Raw genomic sequence first — 14809 nt, 5'->3', positions numbered from 1 at the left:
GTGTGTGTGTGTGTGTGTGTGTGTGTGTGTGTGTGTGTGTGTGTGTGATCAAAAAGGTCCACTGGTCCACCAATTCTGTCAGGTCTCTAAGGTATTATACTTGTAAACTTAAGTAGTGATCGAAACAAGTAGCCATAGATTTAGCTGTTTTGGCATTGCTTTAATTGGTGATTTGGGTTTGATTTGGTTAGAACCCAAGTGTATATTTCTGGAAAGCATTTGGGGGGAAGGGTTCTACAAAGCCTAGCAAATAAAAGAATGAATAATCCCCTATAAAGGATGGGGGGAAAAACACCCTTTTGATTGGAAATAAAAAGAAGGCAGAAAGAAGGTTATTATTAAAAACTAATGTTTCTCAACTTTTAAATAATTTAAGTGATGGAGTAGAACTCCTACTAAAATGAAATAATGTTTCATTGAGGCTCGGGATAATTTAGTAACCATAAGTCCACTCAATCCATTTTGATTAATGCATTTAATCATCACACAGGGCACTTTTATTAGCAACACATTGATTGAATGTGGTATCATTTCCATCCCACAGTTATTATTGTAGGCATAACATTTGACAAGAAATTGTAATCACAATAGTAATTACACACACAGACACACACACACATATGATCTAGGCAAATTTTAAATAGCTGGAAAATAGACCCAGAATTTCAACAGTTCAGATTTATTTATTGGTTTTCACTTATCTCTGTTGGCAGGAGATGTTTGCCACAGAAGTCTCCCACTTTTCTGATTTCTTAATGGCATCCAAAAGGAGTTGTATAAAGTTATGATGATCCTTGCAGTTCAAGCATTTATAGCTTTAGAATGTCTTCTCTCTTACCCTACCCCCAAGTTTTTGTCATCATACATCCCTGGTACCTAGCATAATGACTTGCACAGAATAGACACTTAATATGTGTTTGTTAAAATGATCTGTAACATGTACAAACACCTAATAAAGAGCATTTCTTTTTTATGTGTTCTCACAGAATGCATGATAGAATTATAAAACCTATTTTATAGAAGATAATGTGTATATGTATGTGTACACATGTGATTTTTGTACATGCAATTTCTGATGTGTGTATACACACATACACATGTAATTTTATATACACAGATACATAATTTTTTGTACTAGATATCCTATTTCATTCTACAGGGAGCTCCCAGTGAGGAAACTCCCTGTACCATATGCTTTTTATGCTTTGTAATTTACACTTTTAAAGAGCTGACAGTGGACACTCAAGAGGTTAAAGACTTGCCCAGAGTCACAGTTATTATGTGTCAGAGAAATCTGATACCAAGTCTTCCTGACTCTAAAGCCAACTCTCTCTCTTCTACCTGTTGATCTAGGTATAGACATATTCAGTCTACCAAATGTCTGTAAATGAATATATGGCAAATAAGTATCAAATAGATGCAAATAAGTATCAAATGAGATCATATTTCTAAAGCACTTAGCACAGTGCCTGACACAGTGTGTGCTATGTAAATGCTAGCTATTGTTATTAAGTATGCTCATTGTTAAGTATCTGTACATACTGTAGACTATTTCAAATTTTTTTTTTTTGGTGAGGCAATTTGGGTTAAGTGACTTGCCCAGAGTTACACAGCTAGTGAATGTTATGTGTTATGAGACAGGATTTGAACTCAGGTCCTCCTGACACCAGAGCCAGTGCTCCATCCACTGCGCCATCTAGCTGCCCCCATTTCAATTAAAAAAAAATTTAACCATCTAGTCTATATAAGGTTCTAGAGACATATGAAGACAAAAATGAAAAAAGGAGATCATCTTCTACTGGGGAAAATAACAGGCAAACCAATTGATCAATTACAAGATAATTTGAAGGAGAGCACTAGCTTGAAAAAAAAAGTCCCCATTGCACTTCTGTGGCCCCTCAGTGAAAACCTAAGGAAAGTTCAGGATCATAAAAGCAGTGCTAAAAGGGACCTTAATGACTATCCAATCTAACCTCTTCATTGTATAGATGATTCCCAGAAAGGATACATGACTTAAGCAAAGGTTATACAAGTAACAAGTGCCTGGACTGAGATTCATACCCAGGTCCTTTGGTTCAGAACCAGTTCTTTATGAACTGCCTTGTGCTGCCTTCTGCAAAAGTGTGGAGAGAATGCATTTTAGACATGGGAAGGGGACAAGCTGGGCAAGGACAGAGAGGTGTAAAGCATTCTATTGAGACTGGGTATATGGCTACTAGGCCAATTTGGCTGGAACTTAGTGTAAATTAAGGGGAGTAGCATGAAGTAAGTCTGGAAAGATAGGGTAGCATTAGATTTGGAAGGGCTTTAAATGCCAGTCAAAAGATTTTGGGCTTTATCTGGGAGGCAATAGGGATCCACTGGAGATTGTTTTTAGCAGTGCAGTGACATGGCAAGACTCATGAGTTAGGAATATTGATTTGAAATACGGATTGTAGAAAAGAGATTGGAAATAGCAACATTGGAAATAGAAACTATTGGAAGGAGTTTTGACCAAGCTAGGTGCCTGACCAGAGGCAGGGAGCCGAGCTCCCACATACCTATCCCAGGAAAAACCTAAACAAAGATTGAATGATGAATGAGAAATCCCATGAGAAACTATAGTAAGTGACTTTATGCACCTCAGAACTGTACAAATAATCAGCCAGAAGATCAAGCAATAGCATAGGGGACCCTCCAAAGCCACCACCAGCACAGTTAAATAAGAGGTAGGACTCCCAAAGTGAACAGAGATGGACCATTAACCTGTATCAGACTTGGAAAGGCTCCCATGGGAAAGCTCCATGGTGATCAGAAACCACAGTGTAGATTTTAAGTGCAAATAGTGAGAGCTACAGTAACCAGTCAGGATACAGCAAGACAGAGATTGGGGCATCCCAGACCCTAGGGCTCCAACTTCGCTAGTGCTCTGTCTAAGACACTGTAGAGGACTCTGAAGATCCAATGTTCAGAACCCCATAGATCCAGGGATGAGGTGGGAAGAGGCATGGCTACTTTACGTAGACACACCCCAGAAGATAGATGGCAATTGAGTTCAGTGACCCAGGTGGAGACTTGGTTGTAGGGCCAACTATCCTATCCAATAGCACAGTGGGGGGTGGGAGGAATGGACAGATGCATACTGGCCCAGTCACAATACTTCAATTCAAGAACTAAGGCTAGAGAGATGAATAAACAGAAGCATACATTGACCATTCTGAAGTCATTATTAATTCAGAAGCACCCTAAATTCCAACCAGAAAGAGGAGAGTAATTCCATAACCACTGTAAGCAGAGACTCAAAAGAAAAGGTAAATTTTGAATTCTTAAAAAAAATAAAGCAAGAGATTAAAAAAAATGAAGTAAAATTTCTGGAGGAAAGAGTTGGAAAGAGACTAAATAACTTAGAACAAAGTAGCATGCCTTACACAAATAATGGACTCTTTAAAATAAGAACAGATTAAACACATCAATGGTTCCCTGAAACAATTCTAAGGACTATTAGAATAAAATCAAAAGATTGAAAAAAAAAAAGAGAAAAAAATGTAAGGTATCTGCAAGCAAAAACAACAGTCCTGGAACACAGGTCAGGGAGCAATAATTTAAGCATCGTTAGGTTCCCTGAAAACAAATTAAAAAAAAAAAAACAGCCCAGACATTACATCTCAAGAAATCATAAATTAAAACTGATTCTATTAGAACCATAAAAGTGAAATTACAACCCACCAATCACTTCCTGAAAGAAACCCCAAAAGGAAAAGTCGTAGAGATATCATATCCCAAATTTAGGATTTTCACATCAAGGAAAAAAAATACTGCAAGCAGCCAGAAAAAAAGATTTCGAGTACTAATGAACCACGGAGAGGATCATAAAAGATCTAGCCACTTCTACTCTAGGTGAAATCTTGAAGTATAATATTCCAAAAGGCAAAATACACAGACTAAGAACTCAGAATAATTTAACCTACAAAGAATAATAGAAGACTTTCAGGTATTCTGGATGAAATGACCAGAGCTTAGTAGAGACTGAAATTTCTCTTGACAAGAGTCAAGAGAAACCTAGAAAGATAAACTTATTTGAACAATTGGATTGAACTGTTTCATGATAAAGAGCTACTAGGGAGAGAACGTACAATTGGCCATTTAGAACTTTAATGTTTTTAAAGGATTTTGAGTGAGTTAATTAGAAAAACAGAGTGGGGTAGTAGTGAAATGAGTCTGTTCTGAGAGTTTGAAGGGAGGAGAAAAGAAATGCACTATTCTAGAAAGGAAGAAGAAGAGGGTGGAACCTACCACATTGGAGTGCACAAGAAAAGTATATAAAGATGGAGGAAGGGGGCAGAGGGTTTGGGCATCAAGCGAACTTTATCTGAAATGAACAAAGGATGGTTGAACATACACACAGACTGAACAAGAACATAAATGGAGATAGGGAAGAAATAGCCAAGCCCAAAACAACCTTACTGATCCCAAAGTGGGTGGTGAGGATTAAAGTGGGGGGAAAACAAAGCAAAGCCTTGGAAACTAATTGGGTGCCAGTTGAGGAATGGCTGAACAAATTTAGGTTTATGAATTTAGTGGTCTATTGTTTTACCAGTAGAAGTGACAGAAGAGATCTTTTCAGATAATTCTGTGAAGTATGAACTAAAAAAGTGATCAAAACCAGAAGAATTTGTAGGATAATAGTATTTTAAAGAAAAATAATATTGAAAGAGTTTAGAACTCTAATCAAAACAATGAGCACACACAAAGACATACATTTTTGGACATGTCCAGAGTTGTTTAAATTTGTTTTTCTTTGACTATGCTTATTTGTTAAAAGGGTCTTTTTTTCCCTGTTTTGAATTAGAAAGAGGGTTGGACTGAGGGAGATGAAGTATCAATAGTAATGTAAAAAAAAAAAAAAAAAGGAAAAATGTTGGCCACCGAAACATTTAAAAATGCACACAATGGAAGGAAGTTCAGAAGGAAGAAGAAACAGGACAGTTTTGAGTGAGATGTTGAATTCAGATATTAAGAAAAAGTGGTGTCCAGTAGATATTCATGGTTTTATATAGAATCCTCTTTATGGTCTACTTTTTATATGGAAAAGCTCTTTTTAAATACATACACAAACATATTATTGTGATAGTCTAGGCAAGAGGTGAGAAGGACCCCAGCTACGGTAAGAGTTGCACTGTTAGATGAGACAAGAGGAGAGCTATCAGAGACTCCTCCCCTGTGCCCCATGTGTGGAATGTTCTTCCTTCTCATATGTACTTCTTGTAGCCTCTTTCTTCAAGGCTCAGCTGCCATTGCCTTTGTGATTTCTCCAGTTGTTACTTGTATCTCACCTCAATGACTTTTTAGTTATTTTTATACATTATATTAACAAATTATTAAATATATATTTTAAAATATTAAATATAATTGTTACATGTTACTCATCTATACTCCCATTATCTGTCAGCAGTATTTTAGGATTATAGACCCAGAGTTAAGAGATCTCAGGGATCAGTTTGTAATCCCCTCATTTTACAGATAAAGAAACTGAGGCCTAAAGGGGCTAAATTACTTGGCCTGGCCCAATAAGTATCCAGAGGCAGTGTTCTTTCCACATTCTCTTTAGTATAATGGCTTCAAGTTCCTTGAGGCTATGGACTGTATCTTATTTTTCTATTTATATCCCCTATGCTTAGCACATAGTAGGCACTTAATAAATGTGGGTTATTTGGAGATGTTATGAAAATAAAATCAATAAGACTTGGCAACTATCTAGATATGGATGGTGAGGGAAAAGGGAAGAATCAAGAATGACCCTGAAGGCGGAGCCAAGATGGCAGAGTAAAAGTAGTGACTTGCTTGAGCTCTCCCCCAAACCCCAACAGATACCTGTAAAAAATGGCTCTAAAGAATGACCCTGTGGATAGAGCACCAGCCCTGGAGTCAGTAGGACCTAAGTTCAAATCTGGTCTCAGACCAGATATTTGACACTTACTAGCTGTGTGACCCTGGGTAAGTCACTTAACCCCAACTGCTTCACCAAAAAAAAAATGACCCTGAAGTTTGACCCTTAGATGACTGAAAGAGTGTTCATGCTTTCATCAACTATTTAAGTGCCTACTATTTTCAAGGTGCTCCATTAGGTTCAGTTTGTAAGGTTTTTTTTTTTTTGTAGGTAATCCAGTGAGCAAAGCTTACTGTAAGCAAAGAGACAATCTCAGTCACTTGGAGTAGTCCAGGTAATACATTTCCTTGTGACACTCTAGTTTTCTTAGAGAAACTGTTTGCTAGTGGTCTCCTTACTTCCCAAAACCCTCTTTCCACTATATGTCATCCTTACACATTGGAGTTTTGTTAAATTACCAGTGTGAAGTGGCAGAATTATGAATGTATTTATTCTCATTCACCTTAATATCTATCATCCTAGGAATTTAATGTTCTTAAAGCAAGCTCTGCCATAATACAGTACTAAACAAACGGGCACAATTTAAGAACCTTAACCCCCAAATATTCCTAAGGCCTCTTTTCCAGAGACCACTTTGCTTTACCTGGTCTTCTACCATTCCCAAGCAAGAATAAATGATATAATGCAGTTTTTTATCCCTCACTGTATATTGTACAAAAGATGAGATGCTGTAGTATGTTGCCATCTAGTGGAATATGAAGTGAACTAAAGATGAACATTCTGACTTAGCTGACTTAAAAAAAAAAAATTACAGTATGCTCAGTTTCTCATCACTAGGAGCAGTGCATTCAAACTATAAAAATGTGAAATTATTTTTAAAACCTTTTGAAAATCTAGTTAAACTAAGGTTTAATCTTAATTTTCAACCTTATCTTCAAGTAAAGTAAGAAGTGGTACTGTACTATGTAGAGTACTGGCACTGGAGTCAGAGATCCTGGGTTCAAATACCATGTCCTGCTGCCTAATGTTACTTGTGTGGCCTTGGGCAAGTTGCTTAGCCTCCATAGACCTCAGTTTCCCTATCTGCAAAGTACAAAATCTAGATGAGCTCTAAGATCCCACTCCAGTCCTAAATCTATTGTCGTAGATAAAAGGTGGGCAGGTAAAAGTATATATTTACCTCAGGAAAGAAACAGTAGATAGAATCCTACAATGGTAGAGCTTAAAGAGAGCTGAGACCATTTACAGACTTCTTTTGCTTTTTACCCACTTAGCCTCATTTTAGAGATATTCAGTAGTAGCATTTATTTAGTGTTTTGAGGTTTACAAAATACTTTACAAATATTGCTTCATTTTCTCTTCATAAAAACCCCGTGAGGTGATATTATCCTCATTTTATGGATAAAGAAAATGAGTCAGAGAGTTGTTAGGTGAGTTGCCTATGGTCACAGAGCTTGTAAGTAACTGAGGCAGGATTTGAACTTAGGTCTTCTTGCCTCTAGTTCTAGGAACTCTATCCATGATGCCACCTGGCTGCTTCAGACACAATAGCAGAGCTGAGACTCAGACCAAGGTCTCCTACCTCCACCTCCAGCTGTCCTTCCATTCCATGGCTTCTGTTTCTATTTCTGCCACATAATAGTCATTAGAACAGTAACTCTTCATGTTTCCCATCTTCATCTGTAAACTAGCATAACTAGTTTATGAAGTGTAAGGTCCAATGGCAAAAGGCTATTTATACCTTATTTATTTTACTTTATTCATCTACTTTAGACTGTAAAACTTTCCTAGCTCATTTTTAGTTATTGTTAAGCTTCCAAGGATTTGGGCTATGCTTATACTTTAAAGAAATAAACATGTTACTTTAAAAAGCAAGAATAATATTTCAGCACCTTTTAAAATAAACAGCAACCCAGCAATTCCAACTCTTTAGTTCAAGCTCTTACCTTTTAAGGTTTTTAAAAAAGTTTTAAGCTCTATTTTATTTATGATTTGTGGGTACTTTTACACTTTAAAATGTTATACCTTTTCATTTTAATTTAATTATAATTGGTAAAGTATTTTTATTAACTTTCATTCTTTTTGTTGGGGGTGGTATTTTACTTAGGTCACTCCCTGGTACCACAGCAGCTGAATGTGCATCAAACTTGAAGAAAATATACACAGTGCAAACGGTGCAGGTAAGAGAAATGAAAGGTCGGGGAATTGCTCCGTGTTAACTAAATATGTGTTTACAATGAGGAGCTTTTTCTCAAAAGTCTTATAAATGAAAACATGAGAAATGCCATACTAGGTCAGACTAGTGCAGATCTAGAACTACAGGCAAATGTCTGTTCAATGAGAGACACTTTTAGAACATTTTTACATATTAAGTGCCTACTCTCTGCCAGGCCTTCTACTAGGCACTGGGAATACAAACACGAAAAATGAGATTGTCCCTGTTCCCAATGAGCTCACTTTCTGTTTGCATAACATGTTCGTAACTAAATATATACAAAATCATGTACAAAATCAATACAATTTTAATTTGAATGGATAGACACTAGTAGCTAGAGAGATCATTGATGGTCTCATGGTGTTGTAGGTATTTTGTGCTACATGCCACATGTGTTACAATGGAGACTACAAACTTCTAGAGGAAGTTATGTACAGTAGTCCAATTTTGAAAGCTAGAGTTCTCAATTTCCTTTAACTAGTTCTGGTGGTTGGGTGTTTAATCCAGGATTGTTTATCTTGCATTGTCATTAAAATGAATTTTATGGAAATGGACAGAAGCAAAGAATAAACTGCGAATTTAGCTAACTTCATTATATTGCTCTCATCCATGAATTATGATGCTAAGTCATTTGTGACTAAAGGAATTGAGGGAGGAAAAAAAATATTTATTAAGTGCTTACTGTATATCAAGTACTGGAGAGTAAAGATGTCTTAAAAGAGATAGTCCTTTTGAAGATAACATGAGGGGAGGGGAGGGAGAGAGGAGAGGAGGCTTTTTTTCCCCTGGGCAGGATGGTATATGCCTGTTTAGTAGACAGAGGGCGAGATACCTGGTACCTATTTGGCTGTATGGGTTGTAAAGCTAAAACATGGTCTGGTGTCTAGGACCAGCCAACAGATACGGTAGAAGATAACAGGAGACTAAGTGGGTTAGTTTCTACAAGCTCAGTCACTAATCAACTGTGGTGACCTCTGGGGCAGAAGCTCCAAAAGTAAGTGGGTTAACAGCTCCAGGCATTTTGGGGGATGGTGAATTCAGGAAGACTGAGACAAAGAGGTTCAGGTCTCAGATTAGATGTGGAGAATGCTAGTCTAGGGAGAAAAAAACATTTCAGCAGCACCTGCAGATGATGATATGGGCTAAGCGGGTGGCTGAATGGGATATGAGCCTGAAGCCCATGTTAAGGGCCAACTAGGAGACATAGTAGGCTAGTGGGAAGGGAATAAGCATTTATATAGAAACTATTATGTGCCAGGCACTGTGCTAAGAACTTTAAAAAATATCATCTCATTTGATGCTCACAACAATCACAAGGGTGCATGCTATTATTATCCCCATTTTTTACAGTTGAGGAAACTGAGGCAATAAGTTGTTAAGTGACTTGCCTAGAATCACACAGTTAGTAACTATCTGAGGTTGGATTTGAGCTCAGGTCTTCCTGACTTTAGACTTAAGTGCTCTATCCAGCTGCTTCCTATGCTATTTTGCACAAACTCAGTCACAAATCATCTGGTTTGAGCTCTAGCAAAAGATCCTAGGATTTAGAGCTGTGAGGGACCTTAGTGCTTTGGTCCAGCCCTCTCATTTTACAAATGAAGAGTGAGGTCCAGAAAGATGTTGTGACTTCTCCAATGTCATAGTAACTGGCAAGTAGCAGAGCTGTGATTCAAAGTCAGCTCCTCTGCTTCCAAATCCAGCCCTTTCCCCACCACCACCCTCCTTTTCTGAAGCCTATTTGCTTCCTGTTTTATGGTAATTCCTTGTAAAGGAGTAATGGAGGTGGGGAGGAGCTCTGAATCTGGGATTTCAACCTTATAGAATATTCCTAGTGAATAAACTCCTTCTACAAAGGCAGATTGGCCACTTTTGTAAAATTTAGAGTTTTCTGGAGGCATTGAGAAGTTCTGTGATTACACGGTATCGTTTAGCTAAGCTGTATCAGAGGCTGGCCCTTCTTATGCATGGTGCTTCTGTACTAACTGTTACTGTAACAAATTATTTGGGTAATATGACTACCCCTTGGGTAGAGAACTGGATGGACTTCATGAGACTGGGGATGCTGCTGCCTATGAGACCAGTGCTTAAACTGTTAAAGGGGCAGGGTGATGGATTCTTAGGTATTAATGTCCCTTTTCTCTTCCTCTTACCCTACCACACCCTACCCCCAGGGAAGTCGAGAGGCAGGACCTGGGGACTGAGTGAAGGAAGGAAGAGTGGTTCCAGATATCTATCTACCAAATGAGAAATAGGAGGAGAAGAAAAAGAAATGGCACCTACAATGGCATGTGTTAGAAACTGCTTACACAAGAGTTGAAAATCATTGTTAGACAGTGATGCCAACTATTGTCGCAAGGTATTTATTAATTGCCAAATGAGTGATCTGGGCACTACGTGCTAGAAAAAGTGCAACTTGAACTGGACCGTTCAAGATGCTGAGAACCATAGAGAGGGCGTGTCAGGAAAGGAAATGACATAAGCAAAGTCATGTCTTTCCAGTTCTGTGCTTGTCTATTGTCAAGGAGAAAGCCCGGAATGTCTGAATTACAGACTTCTAGCCTTAGAGTTAGGGCAGTTTGGGCAAGTGTAAAGATCTATTAGACAAGTCGAGTAAACATTGTAATGATCTTACGTTCAGTTTCAGCGAAACTTTGTTAATTCTTGAGTTACATTTGAGCATTGTTCTACAGTTATTGTTCTTTCCCTGTGCTGTAGATTTTTTGTGGGTTCAAAGCTGTTAGGTCATATGAATCTTTCTTTTTCTCCAAATGCACTTGTAGGTAACTTTTATTTTCTGGTTGTGAATTGACAATCTGTGCTATGCTGTTTTGTCATTCAGGCATACTTATTTTATTGTGAAAAGTGGAATCATTTCTTTCTACCACTACAAAAAAATCAGAGACCATTACCTTTTCTTTATAATGTAAAGAGCAGAATTCTGAATAGTAAACTATTCTATCTTCTGGAATGATGAAAATGGATATTTCTTAGGTTTTTTCCCCCTATTGCCTTATTCTTTTGCAATCAATCAATCAAACAACACTTATTAAGTATTTACTAGGTGCTAGTCACTGTGGATAAAAAAAAAAGAAAGGCAAAAACATGAAAAGACTTCCTATACTTGAGGATCTTACATGCTAATGGGGCAAATGATATGCAAATAAAGAGGCACATGAAATATACATTTGGAATAAAAGGAAGGTAAGGTCAGAGTAGAAGCATCAAGGGGCAACTGGGACTGTGAAGGCCTATTCCAGAAGGTGTTTTTTGAAGTGAGTCTTGAAAGAAGCCCAGGAAACTTAGACATGGGGCAAGCATTCCAGCAGTGAGGGACGGCAAGTACAAAGGCATGGTGATGAGAAGTGTGTGACAGGAGAGCCACTGCCACTTTTGCTGTCTGTAGAGTACATGGAGGGGAGTAAAGTGTGAGAAGACTGGAAAGATAGGAAGGGTCAAGGTTGTGAAGAACCTTAAATTCCAAACAGGTGACTTTACAGTTGATGTTAGAGGTAATAAGCAACCACTGGAGTTTATTGGGTAAAAGGGTGGCAGGGTTAAGAAATTATAATACTGTGGGAAGAAAGGATTGAAGTAGAAAGAGACTTAGGCAAGAAGGTTATTATAGCAATCCAAGCTAGAGTTGATGAGCACCTGAACTAGAGAGGTTGGTTATGTGATTGGAGAAAAGGGAACACATATGAAGGGTATTGGGAAGATAGAAACTACAAAATTGGGCAGCTGATTGTCTATCTGAGGTGAGAGTGGAGAGTCAAGGAAGATGCTCAGTTTACAAACTTGGGTGACTTGGAAATTCGTGATGCCCCAGCTGTAATGGGGAAGCTCAGAAGAGGGAAAAGTTTGGAAGCAAACATAATTAATTCTGTTTTCAACATGTTGAGTTAGAGATGCCTGTGAGACATCTAATTCAAGAGGTCCAAATGGCAGTTGGAGATGCGGTATTGCTGTAGTAGGACTGGGTATATAGATTTTTGAATCATCTGTATAAAGATGATAATTGAATCCATTAGCTAATGTAATTGATCATCAAGGAAGATAACATATAGTAAATTCTGCTATAACATGTTTCAAAAATGTGCATTTATTTCATCACAATTGAACATTTTGAGCATAATACAAATTTCAATTTTACTTCTATGCTATTTATTCTGGAGACCTAGTGTTGTGGCCTGCCCAACTTGGTCATGCAGCCAGGGTGCAAGCTGAGCAGCATCCTGAAGCTGACGATATGACTACTTGTAAGGAAGGTGGATTTTGTTATTCTTTTTTAGATACTAGTTTCCAGGATCCATGGCCAAAACAATCTCCAGTTCCCAGGTTTTCACATTATAAACAATTTCTACTGAGACTGTGCAGTGAGATAAAAGGATGAGATAGTGTAAACATTTGGGTAGTTTTGTAAATAACTTACTGCATCTGCACAGTGGTAAGTCATCAGGATATTGCTAAAGTTAATGTAAACTTGTGAGGCTATTGCTGGCAAATTGCTTTCTTTGTGTGCTCACCTATAAATCAGTGGTCAGTGAGTGGGGATTTGGAGAACGTATAGGGGAATGCATGTGTGTCTGCCTCAACCAGCCCCCATTGAGGCTTAGGGGGAATGCACAAGCTGGAATGCTGTGTTGCCTTGACCAGCCCTCATCGAGGCTTAGGGGAATGAGATAGGAATTGTGCTCTTACATAGGGGTTATTGCCCCATTCTCACTGGCCCTATAAGAAGAGTAATTAGGGGAAGCTGTAGGAGTTGATGTTCCCATTATCTGCAACCCAATTGAGAAAAATAAGAATAAATAATTATTTAACCCCTCTGAAGCTGCCTTCCTGTCCTTCTAGCTGCCCAGATTAAGAGTGAACCTGCTAGAAAAGCTCCTCCAACTCCTGTGTTTCTCCTGCCTTACACTACTATTTCTTGTAATATTTATGAATTTTGAAAATTATTTATGCATAAAACTATGGTGTTTTTATTTGGTTTCTATCTTTTTATGTTTTACTGATGAAGTTTTTGAGCTTTGTGCACCTGACCCTATTTTCTCCATAAGTTCTATGGTTTTTATCATGTGATTTTGCATAGTACAGTGCTTTTGGGGAATGTATATGTTATGTTATAGCAGAACCAACTGTAGAGAAGAAAGAGAATAGGGTCCAGGGTATACCATGGGGAGAAACTCACAGTTAGAAGTCATTAAAAAAAAAGATGAAAATCCATCAAAAGAGACTTGAGAATGGTCAGATAGGTAGGATGAGAACCAGGACAGTAAAGTCATGAAAATTCACAAAGGAGAGAGATCTTGGAGGAGAAGGTAATCAGTTTTGTTAGGTGCTATAAAGAGGTCAGTTTCAGCTGAAGGGTGAAGTTGGAGGCTACATTGCAAAGAGTTAAGAACAGAGTGGGAAGAGACGAAGTGGATGCAATGAATATAGACAAGTTTTTCAAGGAGTTTAGCAGAAAAGAAAGGAGGAAATACAGGATTACTGATAACAAGATGGTAGGATAAAGTATTTTTGGTTTTTTGTTTGTTTTTGTTTTTGTAGGATGAGGGAAACATGAACAACTTTGTGGCTGGCCAGTTGAAGTGACTGGCAAAGCACATGATTAAGGAGAATTCAAGACAATTTGGAAGTTTCATTACGTCTTGAACATTGAGATATAATGCAAATCATTTTGATGATAATGAAAGTCTTCAAGAAGATCTGGATCATGTAAAATTAAATATATAACCTAAATCAGATTTGGGCCTTTTTCATTTTAGGAGAATGTTGCTTAGGTTCTGGCTACATTTACCTTTACTTCCCCTCTTGTTAAGCTTGTCTTAGAGATCTAGAAAGTATGTAGTCATGGAAAAAACAGTAGATTTCAGGTCAGATCAGTTTCAAGTCCTGGCTTAGCCTCAGTTTGCTTGGTCATGCTCTGTCAATCCTACAATATATCTGTGGCTGTAAGAATTGCAGAATCAATTCAGAGGGAACTCAAAGGACATCTAGCCCAACCCATAACTGACCAAGAATCTCATCTACAATATTCCTGATGAATAGTCATCCATTGAAGACTCCAGTGAAGGGGAATCCACTACTTCCTGAGACCACTCATTCTATTTCTTAGACAGTTTTTGTGAAGGCTCTCCTTTCATCAAACCTGTTTGTCTCTCTGCAATCTCCACCCACTGCTCTTAGTTCTGATTTCTAGGGACAATAAGATGAATCTTGTTTCTCCTATGTGACAGCCTTTTAAATACTTGGATAGTTACTGTATCTCCCTTTGGGCCAACCATCTCCCATTCCTCCAGTGTATCCTCATGTAGCATGAGCTGTATTCCTCTTACCATCATGGTTCTTTACTTCTGGATATGTTCCTGCTTGCCAATGACCTTCCTAAAACATGGCTCCCAGAATTTGCAATCAATTAACAAACACTTATTATGCTTACTCTGCCAACATTGTGCTGTGCACTGGGCATACAAAATACTGCAGATATAAACTGACTAAGGCAAAGTACAGAGGTACAAGTACTCCCTTGTTCTGGATATAATTCTTCCTGGTGCAGCCTAAGATGATAGAGTTTTCTTTTTGGTGTGTGTATACGCGCGCATGTGCGCATGCACTCGAGCTCTGGCACACATGCTGTATCACTTTGTGGACTTTCATTGAATGAAAATGCCTTTCTATTTATATTGAGATTGTTCACAAAATCCCCAGATTGTTTAAATAGAAAT

At 38.0% G+C, this 14809-nt stretch overlaps 1 protein-coding gene across 1 annotated transcript in view; it reads left to right on the top strand.

The window, feature by feature from the left end:
* The window catches only part of EIF4E3 (eukaryotic translation initiation factor 4E family member 3), a 51068-nt gene that overhangs the window by 15041 nt on the left and 21218 nt on the right, over positions 1-14809 (top strand). The window contains exon 2 of the mRNA XM_027863938.1: positions 7974-8046. Coding sequence (XP_027719739.1) covers positions 7974-8046 — 73 coding nt within the window. The remainder of the gene's footprint in view (positions 1-7973; positions 8047-14809) is intronic.

This window comes from Vombatus ursinus, unplaced genomic scaffold (genome assembly GCF_900497805.2).
Source record: "Vombatus ursinus unplaced genomic scaffold, bare-nosed wombat genome assembly UNPS02014773.1, whole genome shotgun sequence".
In the NCBI taxonomy this organism is placed as follows: domain Eukaryota; kingdom Metazoa; phylum Chordata; class Mammalia; order Diprotodontia; family Vombatidae; genus Vombatus; species Vombatus ursinus.
The sequence above is the reverse complement of the archived record's forward strand: the minus strand, read 5'-3'. Positions and strand labels throughout refer to the sequence as shown.